The 20,944-nt window shown below is 39.3% G+C and overlaps 1 protein-coding gene across 1 annotated transcript; it reads left to right on the forward strand.

The window, feature by feature from the left end:
• Positions 1-159: 159 nt before the first annotated feature.
• On the forward strand, positions 160-13,242 carry LOC310812671 (glutamate decarboxylase 1; the record flags this gene model as incomplete). The annotated part of the gene is made up of 16 exons (XM_083681321.1): positions 160-235; positions 1,990-2,052; positions 4,188-4,343; positions 5,180-5,422; positions 5,594-5,684; positions 9,578-9,690; positions 9,987-10,102; positions 10,408-10,487; positions 10,585-10,639; positions 11,201-11,317; positions 11,472-11,536; positions 11,682-11,760; positions 11,964-12,113; positions 12,254-12,361; positions 12,861-12,950; positions 13,069-13,242. The coding sequence occupies 16 exons, from the start codon at positions 160-162 to the stop codon at positions 13,240-13,242; spliced, it is 1,776 nt and encodes a 591-aa protein (XP_083537447.1).
• Positions 13,243-20,944: the final 7,702 nt, after the last annotated feature.

Raw genomic sequence — 20,944 nt, forward strand, 5'->3', positions numbered from 1 at the left:
TAGACATGTCATTATCTATACGTGTATGGCTCCGACAGCTATTCTTTCTTCTCTCCTTACAGTGAATTTGACTTTTCATCTTGGTTAAAATAAGAGAGGTTTCGCAGAAAGTGACAGCGCGCTTTGGAGTGAGGACTTTTGTACTGTATCTCAGGAGTGATGGCGGCGTCTGCACCTTCCTCCTCTGGCGGCGAACCGGATCCCAACTCGACAAATTTACGACCACCAGGCTCAAGTAGGTCCATCACAGATAAAACGCTATTTCACTTGTGCTATTTACTTTGTGGGCAACGCCATTAATCATATCCATGGAGGGAAAAAACTGTGCCATTCGAAATGCCTCCCACCCAACAAATCACCGCAGCATTGCATGCGCAGCGGACCTCCCGGCATCTGCTTGATAGACGAATCTTGCTGTCAAAATAGGTGATGTCCTCTAAAAACACGAAATGAAGGCAATTAGAAAAGACTAATGGCTAGGCCACCATCATGTCGGTCTCGGTAAAGAAAATAATGTATACAATAACTAATCCTTCTCTTAAAAATGTCATTAGCTACCATATTTATTATCTAATCTATTTGTTATAATTATTGTGGTTATTATTATTATTATTTATATTTTTGTTAAAGCGACTGCATTTTCTCTGTGAATTTATTCCACTGTGCTTGAATAGAAAGTGAGAGTGTGTTCATGGGCAATTACGTGGAAAGTGGCTTTAATTGTATAGCCACTCTAAATTGGCCCTCATGGCATGTGTTCAGTCGATTTATTGTAGCTCACATTCAGTGGAAGGGGGATGTAGAGACGTAAGCGACCAACAGCTCTACCTTAGTACCTTTCATTAGGCCTATCCTCAAAGAACACTTTCTAACATCTTTATTAGACGCCCAAGCACAATAAAGATTTTGCACGGCTCGCTATATCATCTGTTCCTTAAACACAACATTTTATATGTGTATTTCAGATAAACTGCTGCTTCTATATTTACAGTATCTCTGTTTATTCATTTGCGAAGTTAAAGATTAAAGATGTCAGAAATTATTATATGAAATGCAGAAAAAAATACTGCAACCTGAGTTTTTCTCACCATAGGGATTCAGTGCAATGATTTTCTTGAGATTTTCCTTTGTTGCTTTCTGGCTGGATGGATGATGTGCCAACGCCATCAGACTGGTGTCATGATAATATAAGACGCATATGTAGAAAAATATTCGTCAGAATGTAAATCTGTCATCGAAAATACTGAGAAAATATTGTGGCGTAGGCCTATATATTAGGCGCGTGATTTGCCCTCATAATCATTGTGCATTAGAAACTTCCTAAGGCCTATAGTGTAGACGTATAGCTCTGTATCATTTTCATCTCGCTCCATATAGGTGAAAGCTTTGCGTGGAAAAATATTATATGAAAATAACGGACACCACTCCAATAGCTCTGAGACACGGAGGATAATGACCTAGCTAATGATCCTATAAGCAGGGGTTAAATTGGGATTTTGGTGGTGGTGGACCCCTCCCATTAATTGGTTGCTTTTCCATGATATTTTTTTCTTTGGAGAATTATTCCATTCTATGCTCTCTACCATCCCAAAGTGGTGCCCCCCCCTCCCCCCTTCCCAATGTAATCCATGGAAGCCCTTGATAGGGGCGTAATTCTCAAACCTATCTGTCAGTGGTCGATGTCTGGTGATGCATGTCCGATCTTTTCAATCAGCATTTTGTACCCAATTAGTTCCTGATCGCAACCCAAATGGCCAAATTAAGACTTCATTTGAAATGCCACGTTATGAAAACCTTCATTGGTCATATTATAGCCTATGTCGTGATATCATTCAGAGCCAGAGTTTAAATAGTTAATGTTGAGCGATGATAATCTCACCCATTGTCTGCTTCAACATGCAACATTACCCCATCTAGCGCTTTCAGTTTGGAATTATTTTTGGAGAAATCATGTTAGGCAATCTCAATAGTTTTCCAAAACTATTTTAGGCTATGACGCTTGGTGTGGAGTTGCTCAAGGATGTTCTCGAAAATTGGGAATGAAGATTTGTGGTAAGTTAAAACATTTTCGTCATGAGTTTTGCTGGACTTGATATTCATGTATTGTTACAATATGATATTAATGCATTTAAATAAGGCCACTTTCATACTAATTTCATTAAAAAGGAGTCAAGGACAGAGCTAATATGTGGCTGCAATATGAAGGCCCTATTGGCCTATGCCTCTATGCCTATGTCACATACGGTATAAGCATACTTTATTTTTTCTCTTTCTCTTCAAGGGATAGGGCCTATCAGATAGGCTATGTGTTGTGTTGATACCGAGACATCTGGGCATCCTTTGCGGCTGTGATTGCGTTCTCTTTCTTCCCGCATGAGTGGGTATTAAGGCTGAAAGGATGATAATGTCCATAATGAGTATTGCCACGGGATTTATAGTGGCAAACCAGTTTTTTCAAACTGCATAAACCATAGGCCTGAATTAGCGTGTTGAAAAATATCAGCTATATGGAAACATTTTTAACGTGAGAATTAAATAAATAACTCATATAGCCTGCATGGGCTACAGCCTAAATTCGGAACAATATCGTAAGCTACCCTTGCGCCCTCCAACGGCTCATCTGGGAAACATAGGACTATTTGGGACGAGACTATTGGAGGTGTGACCTTGGAATAAGCATTACAAGTCTAGGCCTATCCAATACTCGTTTCATTAGCCTATATTGAAGTCATTTGGAATAAAACATAGAAATATGCAGTAATTCGGTACATTAATCTCAGTAAAAGTTAAGTAAACTTGCCTACTAGTTTTAGACATTGCTTAAATTGGAATAGCATATATTTTTACGTAGTGTGCGCCTGTGTTTGGGCGTTTGTCTTTTTCATAAAATTCGAAATGTTTCCCTCAGTTAATTTAAGCTTTGGTTTAGTGTTGAAATCGTTGGTGTCGGTCCTGGCCCCTGATGAGACCCCATCTGAAGAAAATGAGATGATTGAGACGCGCCTGAAATCGCAATTCGTCAAGGTTCTGTTTTACAGAGATAACGCTGTCAGTATTCTATACGCACTGAGAGAGAGAGTAGGGGGGGGGGGGGGGGGGGGAGAGAGAGAGAGAGAGAGATAGAGAGAGAGAGAACGCAAAATGCATTATCTGATAACACCAAGGATTTAGTCTATTGTAACAGCTATAGTCATTAGTGGAAATCATAGAGAATGATCTTATGCATGTTTAAATCCGTTTTATTTCAATATGATTTTTGTATATATATTTTTATATAGTGGCCAGCACGATTCTCACAATTAATACAGGGCTATAATCCTACCTATGTCATTTTTTTGTGTCTGTGTTTATTAAATACAGAGATCGTCAAAACAACATTACCAACCAACATGTCAAGCCTCTAAATTGACAAACAAATTGTTAAATTGCAAGTGAAAATGGCAAAAGATTGTCCACAGTGGTAGATCCTGCAGCAATTACACGTATAATGAAATTAACATATTTTAGATAGATATATCTATCAGTTCCACTTGCCTTGTGAAATGGCAACCTTCCACATATGTCCACATACATTGTTGAATTCACGTGAGATCATCACGTGTAAATCTGAAATATTGGAAAAATAATAAAATAATAAGATGCCTATTATTATCTCACCAGAAGATTTAGGGGATGTGTTATACGTAAAGGTTTTCAATGCATGGGTCTTCACGTTGGTGAGAGATTGGTGTAAGATTTGGCTTAATGTGTATTCTCAATAATATCTGACAAAACAGGCTATTATATTTCACATATATCATCAAGGCCAATTCCAACTATTAAGTCTGCCTTCAGGCTGTAATGACATCGGTTCATTGTGGTGCTGTTCCCTGCTTACCGAAGTGGAATCTGTCGGAGGGACTTAATAAGAATTTACAGCTATACTAAATGACGGCTATTTGTTTTTGCTTGGCTGGCTTTTGGTGCTGATGTCACTGGGCTCAACCTCCCACTGACTCTTCCTCCCATAAATAGGCTTCCCTGGGCACGATGGGGACCTCCTCAAAAGTACAGTAGCCTACACACCACTGCATTGTCAGCTTAAGGATTGAGAGTAGTTTAGGCATGTGTTTTGTATAGGGCTGTTATCAAAATGTTTGGGAGTGGTAATCACTCGTTTGATTCCTCTGCACCTTTCAACCATGTAGGATTTTTGCAGAAGAACAACAACCTGGAGGAAAAGAGTAGGATTGTGGGTTCCTTCAAGGAACGGTCGTCCAAGAACCAGCTGTCTTGTGATAACAGCGACAGAGATTCCCGTTTCAGACAGACCGAGACGGACTTTTCAAATCTATTCGCAAGAGGTAAAATAATGTTATTTTCATTACTAAAAATAATGCATGATGCGAGACAGGATAACGTTTGTTTTGTGATGTTGTAAAATCATTGAAGTGAAATTACGTGAAAACTTTCATTTTGTTCTGATATGTGATAAGGTGAAGATGAAAATACTGTGATTGAAATAGACAAGCCTATTCTTATCATTTTTTTTATATTGTTTCGATTGCATCAAATTGAAGTCACATTTCTAAAGCTTACAGTAGTATGCTAGAATCACAGTTCAGGTTGAAACCGTGGAATATACATAATTCTTTATTGAAAACAAGTCGAGGCTAGTTGATCGAAATGAGACAATAGATCTTTATCTTACATCTGACAAGTCAAGTTATATTTTATTAAAAGCGTCACTGCTATAAATAAATACCTGAATACTAATTAGAAATTTGAACATTAAAAATCATGATATCTATTTGAATTGTCTTACTAATGCATAACAGTTGTCTGAGTACTCACAGACGTAGCCTACTGATTAAAACACACATAATGTATAATCTAAAAGCAAATGTATCACTGGCAAGGGATTTGATTTCAGTGATTCAAATATGGCATTACATACATTACCTCTACAAGTTAAGTGAAGTAGAAGAAAGAAATAGTTCACAATGAGTTTAGAAGTAGAATGCCATGTGAAATTCTACAGAAGACTGTGAAAGTGATCTTTTAGAATAGGCTGAAGTGATAGCCAACAGAATGTTATTGACATAAGAAGTTATTGACCTTCAATTTCTCTGATCTTTGGAACACAGCATAGAAAAAATAGAACATGCGATTGTTGACATCTTCAAATTTCTTATCATAGATTTATTACCAGCCAAAAATGGAGAGGAGCCAACCATGCAGTTCTTGTTGGAGATTGTGGACATTCTCACAAACTATGTCCGCAAGACCTTTGACAGATCCACTAAAGTCCTGGACTTCCACCACCCTCACCAGCTCCTGGAGGGCATGGAGGGCTTCAACCTGGAGCTTTCCGATCAACCAGAGTCGCTGGAGCAGATCCTGGTGGACTGCAGGGATACCCTAAAATATGGAGTCAGAACAGGTGAAAACAGAGGAGAGACAAAGGCACAAAGCATAGCCAACCAAGCCTCAGAACAATCAATATCTTTCAGTAATCTACATGCTGGTTTAATGATTACAGATAAGCCTATAATGATGACACATTCATAATAAATGTACTGAAGACAAATGTTGACTGTCATCACCCTCCCAGGTCACCCCAGGTTTTTCAATCAGCTTTCCACTGGGTTAGACATCATTGGGTTGGCAGGAGAATGGCTCACCTCCACAGCTAACACAAACATGTGAGTTTTGTTTATGATACATTTATGAACATTTGTTGCCTCATTGAAAGCCACTATGTGAATGTGTTATAAAAGTAACTTGTATATATTATTGAAGTTGTCTATAAGAAATGCTTACCCTTATTTCACGACCATCTCCATTTTGTGAAAGAATCATAAAAACAAGATGCTAAACCAATGAATATAGTTGGAGTTACATAACATAGCTCTGATGTTAGGCATGGGTTGTGATAAAGTTGAAAGATTCAATTTAGAAGTGAATTTGTTTCGTTTGGGGAAGGCATTGAAGAAAATGACATTTTCTCAGTTTTTGTGCACAATAAATTGTGCAAGTATGCACAGTAAATTTTGGTTGAAGCAGAAGATAACTAGATGTGACACAAATAGGGCCCTTGGTGTGCTTTTAGCTGAAGGATCCTGAAGATGCTCTCACAGACTGTCACTCAAGCCAGTAAAATGTGACATGGCAACATGAAGAGGAGGAGAGATTTCAGAATCTGAGTTATCTGTTTTTCTTTATTTTCTTTGTAGACCAATACTGTGACTGCAGTCAGATAATACAGTCCTACAGGCAAACTAAATTGCATATTGATTCAGCATTCAGAGTTTACATGGGGTCTTTGTTTTATGTAACACTTTCTACCAGAGATAATAGTACAGTATCAGGAGATAAGTGTGATTCCCCCCTGAGATTGTCTGCAGACATTTCAACAACCAAGATTCAATATTGCTTTTTCATGAGAAATACCATCTGGAAGAGAGCATTGTGATACACAGAGTGTCCAGGGACCTTTCCGAGATTCAAGTACATGCTTCATTGGCGGTTATTGTTGACCACCAATACTCAGAGATTGCAAGCTGAGGCTACATAGTCAGAGAAAGAAGCTGGTCAAAGTGTATCAGGGTAACATTCAGATTCTGTCTATCAGCCGTGGATCTCCTCCGGGCATGGTATGAAAACAACATCACAACAAATTGAACTTGTGGTCTTGAGTCAGACCAGTGGAAGTTGAAAAAAAATTACACCAATATTTTGAGGTTTACTTTTATTGATGTGTCACATAAGTCCTCCTGGTGTAAGAGTTAGCCCACGTGCTACATGGCAACACCACTGTAGATGAGTTGAATCAGAGGGTGGGGGCTGCATACATACAGTGCTGCTTGAAAGTTTGTGAACCCTGCAGGGATGGTCATTATTTTTGTATAAAATATTAAAATTAACTTATAAAATCTTTTTCTAAACCCCAATTCATAATAAAGACATTCGAAATAAAGGTGAACCTCTTCAGTCAATAGCTTGTGGCACCTCTATTAGCAGCGATAACTTGGAGTAAACGTCTCATATAGCCACTAATCAAGATCTGACATCTGTTTTAAGGGATTTTTGCCCACTCCGCCTTACAGAACTCAGACAATTGAGTGAGGTTTGAGGGGTGTCTGGCATGAACTGTCCGCTTCAGGTCTTGCCACAGCATCTCAATTGGATTTAGGTCAGAACTTTGACTTGGCCAATCCAAAATACAAATCTTCTTTCTCCTGAGCCATTCTTTGGTAGATTTGCTTGAATGCTTTGGGTCGTTGTCTTGTTGGAAGACCCATTTTCATCCCAGTTTTAGCTTCTTGACTGATGGCTCGACGTTCTGTTCAAGAATCTCCTGGTATACCTCAGAATTCATGGTTTCCTTAATGATGTGGAGTCGTCCAGGTCCAGAGGAGGAAAAGCAGCCCCAGATCTTGACATTCCCACCACCATGCTTGACTGTTGGGATAAGGTTCTTTTGGTGGTAGGCAGTGTTGGGTTTTCGCCAAAAATAGTGGTTTTGATTGTGACCAAAAAGGTCAATTTTGGATTCATCTGTCCAGAGAATGGACTTCCAGAAACCTTCAAGCTTGTCCAGGTGGTCTCTGGTAAAGTTAAGATGGGCAGTTTGGTTCTTTTTTGACAGCAGAGGCTTCTTCCTAGCAACCCTCCCATGAATGTCATTTCGATTCAGTGTGCTCCTTATTGTTGAAGCATGCACAGTTACCTGAGATGCAGTAAGAGAGGTCTGCAAATCTCTAGATGTTATGTTTGGGTTGGCTTTTACCTGATTCATTATTTTTCTTGTGGCTCTTGGGGATATTTTGGAAGGGCGTCCACATGTAGGCCGAGTTGCTGTCATGTTAAATGCTCTCCATTTGTAAATTATTTGTCTCACACCGATGGAGCTCAAATCTTGTTTAGATGATTTTATAGCCTTCCTCAGACTGATGTGCTCTCACTACCCTCTTCCTGATGTCCTCTGAGATCTCCTTTCCTCTCGGCATGGTGTGTTTTGCATGGTGTGTTTTGCATTCACCTGTATGGTTAACACAAAACTGACCAGGTTGCTTATCTCTATTTATCAGAGTCCCGCCCAAACTCTTTCCTAAAGATCTCTAAAAGGTTCATTTGGTACCCAATTATTTACCCACCTGATTCTACTTACCTGCTTGATTTAACCAATGCAACTTGCAAATTATTAATGCAAATTCACTTATTTTTGCACCTGCACAATATAATTTCTTTATAATTTAGTTTTTCTCCTACACACATGATTTCCTTTAAACCTAACATATGGAATTGGTAAATATAAACCTGTTATGTCAGATAAAAAAGACTGGTTCTGATTAAATAAAGATTTCATGGTAAAAACTAAAAAAATCTATAATTGCACAAGGGGTTCACATACTTTCAAGCAGCACTGTATTTGTTATTAGCATTCAGTAATTATCCCATCATCATTAATTACCCTAGACAGTTATTGATTGACACTAATAGGCTGACAATCATGTCCAGGGGTTATATCATCAGAATTAGTCTACATGAGTGAGCGAGCTAAAATTAATTTGGGACATCACAGAAAATTGCTCCAGACTTGTTTTTACATTGTTTCTATATGTGTCTAGCTAGTAAGATAACTGATACTGTGTATATGGCACAGTCTGATACACTGTATTGTTCCAGTAATGCATTGACTTTCATTGCATGACTAGACAGGCAATGTAATTAGAGGAGCTTTGCACGGGATACAGTGAAGAAGATAGATGAGCCTGGGCATCATTTTAGTTCTACATTGATAGTGCACTACCATGGAGGAAATGCTGTATTCTATGCAATACGAAACAATACCCCTATTTTGTAATTATGATTACATTTAACAAACAATGTAGTAATGATACAATTCAAGACAAGGAACCTGACATATTTCTCATCACATTTTACATGATGTTCATCCCAGCATAAACAGTATTTATATCTAATTCAAAATGTGGTGGCAAATCCATATTCTAAAGGATGTAAATCATTCTCTAACCATTTCTCTCAGAGACAAAGACCATGAGGTTTATGTGGGTATTAAAGATACATTCAAAACAAGCTGAGTAGAAGCGGGCCAGCAGACGAACCTCAGACACAAAGGCAGTGACATTCTCATCGTGTTACATTACATTATTCAGTCTCTTCTTCTTGCTAACTCAGAGACAGGAGCTCCCTCTTGGTGGCATATTCTTAATGGACTTTAGAATCTGTGACATTCATGTTCCTTCTCATTCCACGGCAACAAATGGCATGCCTAATACAATGTGTCAGAGCTATCATTGAAGCATGACTGCGTTAAAAGTATGCATGGTTTTGCATGGTTTTCTCATTCATGCTCCAAAGTGGCATTGGGCAATAAACACACAAAAAAAACATATGGAATGAGAATGCAAGAACACAGCAACAATACTCAGATATCCTCTGATATTCAAAACAATTTAGTTCACCATTATCACAGATTCTTGTTATGTACAGAAGTTTAACTTTTGTGACCTGCTTTCATTATAGATGTCTTACCTGTGCATTTACTTTTTTTAACGCTCTTGTTCTTCAGGTTCACCTATGAGATCGCCCCAGTCTTTGTGCTGATGGAGCAGCTGACACTGAAGAAGATGAGAGAGATTGTTGGCTGGCCAGCTGGAGAGGGTGATGGGATCTTCTCACCAGGTGAGAGCAGAGCCATTGTTGATTAAAGAAGGTGTTGAATTCAACCATAACTTTTCAATTAGAGATGGGAATAATCCTAACCTCACCATGGACCAGTGATTCAGCTAAATCTTTTAGCCTCAATTGTAGTAAGGCATCACATTGATAGTCAGAGTTGGCTAACATAAGCACTTTCAAATCTGGAACCAGGCTAGAATAATCCTACCTTGATGAATATACTGTGGCTACTACTAACCCCCAGATTAGATACTGCAGTTGTACTGAACTATTGTGTGTGCTACTGTACATCCCCACAGGAGGAGCAATATCCAACATGTATAGTGTGATGATCGCTCGTTACAAGTTCTACCCAGAGGTCAAGACCAAAGGCATGACGGCTGCCCCCAGGCTGGTCCTCTTCACTTCAGAGCATGTTAGTCTCACATACTGCCTGATCTAATATGCTATTCCGAGAGTGGTGACCAGCTCTGTGCATTCTACCCACAGAGCTGGTCACATAGCATCTTAGTACCGAAAACAGTTGCTACTTACATGTGTTGCTACTTACAGTTGCTACTTACCGTATCTACTTAGTAAAAGCAGTTCAAATGTAATTAAAAGCTATGCATTTAATGCTAGAGATGAAGGACAGATCAGATGCATGGTTGATAGTACTATATGGTGATGACCAACCTCAGCTGGTGTTTAATCTCATGTCCTTGTCATGTAACCTCATAGAGCCACTACTCTATAAAGAAGGCCAGTGCAGCTCTGGGCTTTGGAACAGAAAACCTGATCCTTCTGAGCACAGATGAGAGGTTTGTAGATCCACGTCTTACTACTACGTACAGCACTCTGCACTGTCTGAACATTACAGTGAGAACATCTATTTGACATGTCTGTCTGCTTTTTCAGAGGGAGAGTCATTCCTGCTGATTTGGAGGCCAAGGTCATTGATGCCAAGCAGAAGGTGAGTTTCAGACTGTCAGATCATCAACTTAATTTAGAGGATACTAATAGTTCCTCTAGAAAACATTACCTTTCTTTGTTTTGCTTAATGATTTACTATACCGTCATAAAATTACAATAAGAACAGCAGCTTACATGAATCCAAGCATTACCGTTTAGAATAGGCAATGAATTTTAACCAGTGTTAATTGAAGTGTACTGTCAGTTAATCTAACTTGTTGAAGTGTAACACAAAAACAAGGTTATTTCCATTTTATGGTTAACGCCTGTGCCTGCTCAAACGTTATCTTACCCACTCACTCCCTCTCGTTCCAAATCACACTTTCTTTCTCTGAACTGATTCTGTTAAAGCACAGAAGTGAGGGGAATGTTGGCTGCGTTGGCCATGCAATTCTGCTGTGACAAAGGCATGCCAAGAGAACTAGTGAAATGTCTGTGAAATGTGTTCTACCCAATTTATTTTATGTCAAAGATTACAGAAAGTGAGGCATGTAATCATTTAAATTCAGTTCAATACTACGGTACAACGATCCATGTTCATTCTAATGCTGTATGCTTGCAGGGGTATGTCCCAATGTTTGTGAATGCTACAGCTGGTTCCACAGTGTATGGAGCGTTCGACCCTATCCACGAGATTGCAGACATCTGTGAGAAGTACAACATGTGGCTACATGTGGACGTAAGTGAATCTTGCTACCATGAATACAGTAAGGTTCCTCCAGTATAGATCATTTCAGGGTTCATTTCAATGCATGGGCATGATTGTCTTAGTACATATCAGCCACTTCCATGTTTGGCCCACATCCTCAATACGCAATGTTGTGTGTGTCCAGGGTGCCTGGGGAGGCGGTCTGCTGATGTCCAGGAAGCACAGGCACAAGCTGAGTGGCGTTGAGAGGTACAGCCATAGACATCCATCATAGACACACATGTATATGTTTTAAGATCAGTGGCTACAGCGCTCAGAACCAACCCTACTTACACCAGTCACTGAAGATCAGTTGTGGCTGAGGCCTGTGCTCATTGTTCTGGTATCTCTCCAGGGCCAACTCAGTCACCTGGAACCCACACAAGATGATGGGCGTCCCACTGCAGTGCTCTGCCATTCTGGTTCGAGAGAGGGTAAGAGCAACACTGACCGTTGCGCACGCAGGCAGACAGACAGACAGACAGACAGACAGACAGACAGACAGACAGACAGACAGACAGACAGACAGACACACACACACACACACACACACACACACACACACACACACACACACACACACACACACACCACCTCTCCTCCGGCTGCCTTCTAACCACACTATTGTTACTTACAGGGAGTGTTAGAAGGCTGCAATTCCATGTGTGCTGGCTACCTCTTCCAACCAGACAAACAGTATGATGTAACATATGACACGGGTGACAAGGCCATCCAGTGTGGACGGCATGTAGATATCTTCAAGTTCTGGCTCATGTGGAAAGCAAAGGTACTGTATTAGCAGTTCTTTTTTTTTTTACCAACTATTCAATATTTCATGTTCCAAAGGAAACAGGAATATGATTGTTGAATCAGGTTGAATCTTAATCATCATTTTCCCTTTTTACATTTTTTCCCCCTCTCCAACAGGGAACAGTAGGGTTTGAACAGCACATCGACAAGTGCTTGGACCTCTCAGCATATCTCTATGCTAAAATCAAGAACCGCGAAGGCTACCAAATGGTATTCGAGGGAGAGGTGAGATTTTATTCCTACCTTCATTTTCTGGTCTGTTCTGTTTCCAAAGATAGCAAATATCTTCAAATAGATTGCCCTAATAAAACGTCTGAGCACTGTGATATCTGATGAATATAAATCAGAACTCATTAACTGAGGCATATCAGGGTTCTGGGGCAGCAGAATGTGGTGAGTCAGCCAGGATGAGGTATAGAGGTGTACTACAGTATATGCTATAGAATCACCAGATCAACTCCTTGTGAATTCATGAGATTACAGAGCCTCATTTTTCAGAGTTACCTCTTAGTAGAGTTTGCTACCTCCCCCTTGGACTGTCCATTGAACCAAGACACTGCCAAAAATTACTCTTCTGCTTACTTTCTGTCGCGTTCTTCAACTCTGGAACCTGGTGAAGACATGTTAATGCAGTCAAATGATTTATCTCCATATATGCTGAAATTGCAGACTGAATTATTTGATCACCTCTCATGAACGTTGTCTCTTGTGTTCTCTCCCACAGCCTCAACACACTAATGTCTGCTTCTGGTACCTTCCGCCAGGCGTGCGTGGCATGCCCGATGGTGAGGAACGAAGGGAGAGGTTGCACAAGGTAAAGACTCATCAGTCATGACAGCTCGTAAAGACTAAGCAATTTTACGTTTGTGTAAGACAGCACAGACTGACGGTTGTTTTTTTGTTTTTTGGTTGTTTTTTTGTTCTCCAAACAGGTGGCCCCCAAGATCAAGGCAATGATGATGGAGTCAGGTACGACCATGGTTGGCTATCAGCCTCAGGGAAACAAGGTCAACTTCTTCCGCATGGTCATCTCCAACCCTGCAGCTACCAGGTCAGATATCGACTTCTTGACCGATGAGATTGAGAGACTGGGGCAGGACTTGTAAGTCACACCCATAAGTTGGATGCCCTTCTGGTCTCAGCGTTGTCATGTACAGCTCTGAAAAGACCTCAAGCTAGTCTTCATGTCCCTGACTGACGTATCCTGAGCAATCATATAGGACTATGAAACTTCAGCTTGTAGGTATTTTTAGACAGAGTACTCAGCAAGTGGTCTGTCCCATACTGTATGTTTCTTGTCTGTTTTGTCTTAAGCAGTGACTATGCCATTGTTAGATTTGACTATTGTACAGTAGCCTACATAAGAGTTCATATTGACATACTGTACTGAGTGAACTTGAGAGACTTTTTCAGTATGAGCACAGTTCAAGCGACCTCATGCCATAGATATATACAATATTGTAATATACATTATAATGTACTGACTTGGTGCTGTGTGTTGTCCATGTAACTACTAACTATCAAGCAAGATGCACCGCTACATTTTATTCTAGCTGTTCTTTCCCTTTGATATTAAGTAGTGGGAATATGTCATACAGTCATTGTAACAGTTACGGTATTCTATTGCTGTGTTTTTAGAGCTAATGAATTTTGTGTAGATTGTGTATAGTATTGTTACATTGCTTTTGTGAAAAATATGTGTCCTAGTTTTACAGTAAGAAAATCCAATAATATAAAAACCTCTAAATATAACTATTTATCACTTTATTTATATCAAGAGATTATACATGTGAAAGAGTTTAGTATTTTCTTCCATTTGTAATGTATCCTTATTTATATTTTGAAACACTACTGTATATTATCAAAATGTTTCGAATAACATTGAAGGAATTTTAGTGTATTTGTGAACCAAAGAAGGGTATACTTACAAATATATATATATATATATATATATATATATATATATATATATATATATATATATATATATATATATATATATATATATATATATATATACAGCCCTTATTATAACCAATAGATGGATTAAGATATTTATAAAGAAATATGTAACCACCCTTAACCTTAGTGCAATCTATGTTGTGTAACTGTAATTTGTCATTGGGAATCACATTGACTGAATGTTCTGGTAGAGCCTCATAACTAGCTGTGGGAGGCTGAGCTCTGGCAGTGATGTTGCTGGTGCTTTATTTAGTGAGAAGCACAATGCTGAACCACCATCTGGGTGAATCTTTTACACCAGGGACAAAGGATGGTTCGTAATTCAAAAGTGATGTATCTTTAGAATGTTTACTTTATTTGAAGTATTTCACTTTACGAAGGGGGCAGATCAATCAAACATACCACACCTTTAAAATCTATAAACAATGGCATAAATGGTTTTTTGTCTTTACATGCTCAACTTGTCCACAATACTTTCCTGTGAGAGTTGACATATTGTTACAGAGAAATAGTTTGTCACTTCAACAAAACCAATGCACAACTATGATGAATATAATGTTAATGTGATAATAATACTGATTATATAACATTTTACATTCCTCAGTGAGTGGGATGTATGTCCCCTGTCAAGGTAGGCACTTTAACCTCATACCATGTGCAGAGCATTACTGTCATGTATACAGCACTAATAAAAATCTCAGCTTTAAAACATTTCTGAGGGGCATTTCTACAGTTATTGCAATGGAGGAGCTACGATTATCAGCTATGCATCACACTTTAGGCCTTCAAATAAATCTGGCAAAGAGTCTGCTGCTGTGGTCGGAAATGGCTTGCTGTTTTTCTGGATATCTGAACATCTTAACACTAAATTATTGAACGAATTGACTACAGAACTGTTTTAGTCTCCATATACAGTGTGTGCCCCTCCAACATGTCCCCCAAAGAAAAGGTGATCTTTGGCTCCTTTTGGACACAGACTATGATATGATGAAGTCCTGTTTTTTATTTATTATTTCTGCTTAATAAAATGCCTTTAGGTGACAGACCTTGCTTTATGGACTGAGGTTAGGCCATGGGGAACAGCAATGATGTGAGCAATTTGGAGATGATTTACCTCAAAAGACACTCGCCCTTTGCCACTCACCATCCATCAATCACTCTCTGAGGCAGGATGAATGCAGTCATCTCACAGTGGTGTGATCAAAAGCTCAGTATCTACAAAAGCCTCAGGCTGAAAAGATATAAGGATAATTCTGTTTATAGCACAATTGGCAGGTACATCCAAACTTTATGTAATTATGTACTGCTAAAATCCAGGACATTGATTAATTGGTCCAAATATGGTCATACTTCTGATACGTAACTCCACATCTGCCACCATTGTAAAGTCAAATCAATCAGGCCATGGCTCTGGTATCAGCAAATGTGTGTATATTCCCAGGGTGCCTTGGACAAATTCTGATAGTACACCTGATTGTCAGCCCCCATTCCTCAAATTAATCACCCTGGAGGGGAGTTTTATTGGCTGATCATCTCACAGCTGAGCTTTCACGAGACCCCTCTGCGTCCTTTACTCCTCTCATTACTCACACTTTGAAGATATTTATCATAAAACGCATCAGACTGTGCTCCTTTAACATTTTTTTTTTCCCAGAGAAGCCAATTTCAAGGCTCTGCGTGGCTGCATTTTATTTGAACACAGTCATATACAGGAGCTGAGTGTTTCAGAGACTCTACCCCCACCCCTTTGAAACACCGCTTCTTTGTTTCATGGTTCAGTGCCGTGATCATTATAGACCTGATGTCATTGGATGGTTTGTAAAGTTAGAAGAAACAGAGGATTGGATGAATCACTGTTGTAATGAGATATCTAAAATCATAAAACCTTCTTCCTCTTCTTCACATTATAAAAGTGTATTAGACAAAGTGGTTAGTTGTTTGCAGTGGTAGTGGTGATAATATTGTCTCATCTTAATTGAACTGATGCATAATTACAGAGCTAATTTGGAAGCAGGTGTCTGAGGCTCTTGGAATAATTGAAAGTTAATGAAAACAAAGGAGCCAGATTGAACTGCAGTACCTGAACCGGCTTTTGTAGAATCCAATAATTGGCCTCCTTAGTTGTCACAGTCTAGCAGCTCACCAGAGACCACTGGCACCCACAGTAAGTTATAATTCTGCCTACCCTGAGACATAAGCCATATTATCTTCAATATCATGATAAATCTAGCATCAGAATGGCTTTATTAGCCTCATTAAGCTAATGGATTTATGTGTGATTATCAGATTGTCAATTTTGTATGAAAATTGTAAGAATATATTTTTTTGTTTTGGACTGTCATGACATCACAGCTTTTATAATTCCAGAAAGTGAACCAATCATCAAGGCTTTGGAATCGGCCTCTGATATGGAGCATACAATTATTATTGAATTGTATTTCACATTGCTCCATCACCTTAACCAACAATCAGTAAGCCCATCAATTCCAATTACAAGCGTTATTAAACTTTGAACAAGTCCAGAGCAGGCCTTTGAAAATAGCAAGCTTGGATGCTTTCCTCTCCATTTTCTTCTCAGTCTCTGGGGAAGGACTGGCTCTGAACACCAGACTGTGAAATACCTGCTGTCTGACTAGCCACTGGCCTGAACAACCTCCATTTCACACCATCCACACAGAGCCTGTACCCAAAACAGCATTTTCTAGAGAGGCGCTAGTTTCACTGTCTAGTATAATATGAACCAGCACCTCAACAGTGTCTCAGAACTGCTCAATTTCTACTTGTGTTTTTCATTTATGACACTACACAATGTCCTGGTAACTTTATATGCTGTATATGTCCTGTTATTTCATGAGCTTGTTATCCAGTCTTTATATTTCATTTGTGGGCTATTAATATTTGTGATGCATTATGTTTTAAGTTGCGAATGCTGTATTTTCCTTGTAACCTTGCCACAGAGACTGTCCCCTCAACCACTATCTCTTTGCACCTCCAGCGTCCCCATGTGGAAACTGAGGCTCCTAGACTTTTTCACACAATGGTCCTCCCTCGATTCCTCAGCTGTGGTGCTCTCCTCATATATATCCATGAATCTAGTCATTGGCTTCCTGATGTGCTATATCCATCTCTCACCCTAGGGATTCACTGCCACATTAGCTCCCTGATAGATACTGACATTCCCATTGTGCAGGGCTTGTCTAATGAAATGGTGATAATGATATTGACGGCGCACCCCCAAACCCCCCCCACCCACCCCACACACACACACACATGCATATGCACACTCACACACACACATATAATCCTGACAAATTCAGGAAAAATCTGAATGTATGCAGTAATACTGACAATGGCTTATTTCTTCTTTTGTAGATATTCATATGATAATCAAGCCTGGCAGGATAGGGTGTTTGGCAGTGGTGGTGACAATGACATGACTGGAGGGCCTTTCACTCCTACGCCAATGATAATGGCTCACAATTATCTCAATAGCCTCCTCTTATTGACCTCATGGTTCACTCCCAGTGCAAGGCTTGATTTGTCTTGGCAGAAAGCAAATTTTTAAGTGGAAGATTAATAGGCCAAAGGCAGCAACTTCTCATTTCAGGCTGTAGTGTCTGAACCCCTAATGGGGCTCTTGTTAAAGTTGAAAGACTGCTAGTAAATGTCTCTCTTGGACAGTTTCTAAAGGCAATTAGCGTTTGCCAAGAGCAATTACACTGCAGCCAACCAGGCCCCTGCTTGCTGATTACCATCATGTACTTTAAAAGAACAAGACGACCCGTGGAACGTGACAGTAATGCAGTGCTCCAAACCACTCCAAACATGGATCAGTGTTTCTAACATGAGGAGGGCTGACACCTCCGGAGTATCTCAGTTCTACTGACTATGAGTCATGAACAGAGCAGGGAACATATGGTCTGTCTGTGCTGAAATGAAAATAATAAACAACCATAACTGTGTGTGATAACCATTTAACCAGCGTGTACCTGTAGTGAACTGTCAGTTTAACACAGACCTCTCTCCCCCTCTTAGAGGAGTACTTTATCTCTGCCTCCCAGCACAGTGTGTCTCTGAGATACAGCTCCTCCTGGCCACAGGCTCAGTTGCATCTCTACGGTCCTCACCGATAGGACCAGTCACAGACGATTCATTACGATTATGTCATTATATACAAACCCACTGCATAATTCAACACATTTTAACACTTGGCCTGATTACGACTGCAATCACCATGTATTTGAAAGACTGTCATTAGCTTTCGAACAGGACCACAGCCAGGGAGCCACAGCCAGATAGGAAGAGGGTAATGGCTTGTGAGCGCAACTCTGGAAGGTCCAGTGGATGTCCTGACAGGCGGGAGCCAGGAGGTTGGTGTGGTCAGCAGATTCAGCACTATGGCCCTGAGAAGAGACACATGGACTACCACACGCAACACAAAGAGGTAACGTCTCATTGCCAACTGCCATACATTTCCAATGAAGAAGAAAAAGAAGTCCAAGCTTTGTTCTAGAATCTAAAAAGTATTTTACAGTAAACCATAGTTGGGAATATTGGTCAGATACAGAATTCACAATATTAATAGTGTTGCTATTATAATTCATATCAAAAGAGATACTTGTTCATGTGAACTAGTATTGAGATGTTAGATCCCAAAGTCTCTCCAGGTCAGACCACTTCTTGGCCTTTCTGTGCCCTACTTTGATATACACCATGAATATAACACTCTCTTCAAACCCCAGATTCTCTGACCTGAAAACTCCTCAGAGGTTACAGGGTATGTTTTATTGTACTAAGAATAGAGTAGTTTTTCATGTACACAAAGTCTAGTATATTTCCTTGGTCAAGACTTGTACTGTAAATTACAAGAAGGACTGAATGGGTATAAATCTGTGACAACCTTACAGACCGGCCCTGAGAGAAGTGATGATTGCAGGGACTTCAGGCGTCAGCAAGCTGCTATTGAAATACTAGTTTATTTATTTACTCCTTGGAGGATAAAGTGTCACTGTGGACAGAGAATGCTTCACTGCTTGAAAATAATAGATGATAAGGAACACCCATTTTACATTATAAATGTAACACTGTACCTCAATGTATGGATCATCATATTACTATTATGCATTCTATATTTATATAATCTCAGAATTTCTCAATTCAAGAAATGCAAATGTTGATTTGCAATTATTATTTTTCATAAAGTACTACCATTTCATTCTGAAATCCTTTGTATATATAACGCAAACATTGTTATCATATTCTTATACATCTTACATTTGTAATTATTATCAGTGATGTAATCAAAGCATAATGATTCCCGCCCGACCAGTTTTGAAAGCATTATCCACAGAGACCATTTTCAACATAACGCCAAAAAGCGATGGTAGATAATGATTATCTTTTAGTCTGATGGGTGTAGTGCTTTGAAGTGGGGTAATTTTGCCTCAATATCAGTTCACCCTTACACTGGGGAGATTTTTTATCCCAATATGACAAATTATCCCTCTTATAATGGCAAAGGGCCAGTGAAATGGACCTTTTGCACTCACCAAGTTAATAGATGCCTGGCCTAACAATGTCTGTATTCTATGCATTTCTATGCTATTTCATTCCACTATTTTAGTAATAGTACATTTAATTCTAAAGGAAACGTATCTATTTAATCGATAGTTTATTGTTTTTCATAATATCAATAATAGGAGCTGACAACATTTGTGAATTCTTAATTTATTGTAGATCAGAGTAATATCCAGTATTCAATTGAAGACCCATGTCCTCTGCACATTCCTGTAAATCATTCACTACCCAATTGTACCTAGCAGTTGTAAACAGACCTCCACATTGGCTGTTTCATCAGTTGAGTTAACTATTGCATTACTATAATCAATGCTTATCTGTGTGTTCATTTTCAGATCACAACAAGAGGGCACATAGTCGTTTACCTGTAATAGAATTTCACACCAACCTGTACTCTGTCATTTTCTCCAATTGTAGAGGCTGTTGTGAAAACCTACTAGAGAGAGGTATGAGTATATCAAGGTGCATCTGTACACAGACCTTCAGACAGAGGGGACTCCTCATGATTGATGAGTGTAATCCTGAACAACTTGATTTCAAATTATATGATAAGACCTGCATCACAGATATTCAATTATGTATTCATTAGTGTATGTGTTGAACCCAGACTCTTTATGATAGTGATCAAATCCCCTATCAACACATGATCATATAATAGGCTACCCTTCTCTTTCTTCAGACTCCTTCCCTGCTGCTTGGAGGCGATAACAATATGATCAAATCAAAGGCTGATATCCAAACCATGGACTTTTAATGACAACACTTATGGTATCAACAACTGTGCTGTTGTTTTCAATTACATTGTTTGGCTGTCTGGTCCAGTTTACTGTAGAACACCTTATTCACATTTTGCAAATGTCAGGTCGCCTCTCCTCCACGATCCATCTATTCAACATTCCTTTTTCATCAGAAGTAAGACCTTGTAAACCCTTTGAGAAAGGTTGATAAGGTGGCACTTCTGGTGATCCCTCCAATCATGACCTGAATAGTCAATGCATTATGATTTGACATTGTATTTATCCTGCCCATGAAGATCAGTGATGCCACGTCCAGTAAATAGGCCAACAGTAGCCTATTGTATTTTTTTTCGTATGCTCTTATGGTCTTAGACCTCAAGGATCTTGAAATGAATCTAATATCAGAGTGGTCTTGTTTTGTACATGTGTTACATTTAATTAGTCACAAGTGTGATTGTTTATTTATTTGTTAAGGTCTGGGAGTGTCTTGCTCTGCACTAGATTAGATAAAACAGTGGCCTTGCCATGCACC

This window comes from Argentina silus (assembly GCF_951799395.1).
Source record: "Argentina silus genome assembly, chromosome: 12".
Taxonomy (NCBI): domain Eukaryota; kingdom Metazoa; phylum Chordata; class Actinopteri; order Argentiniformes; family Argentinidae; genus Argentina; species Argentina silus.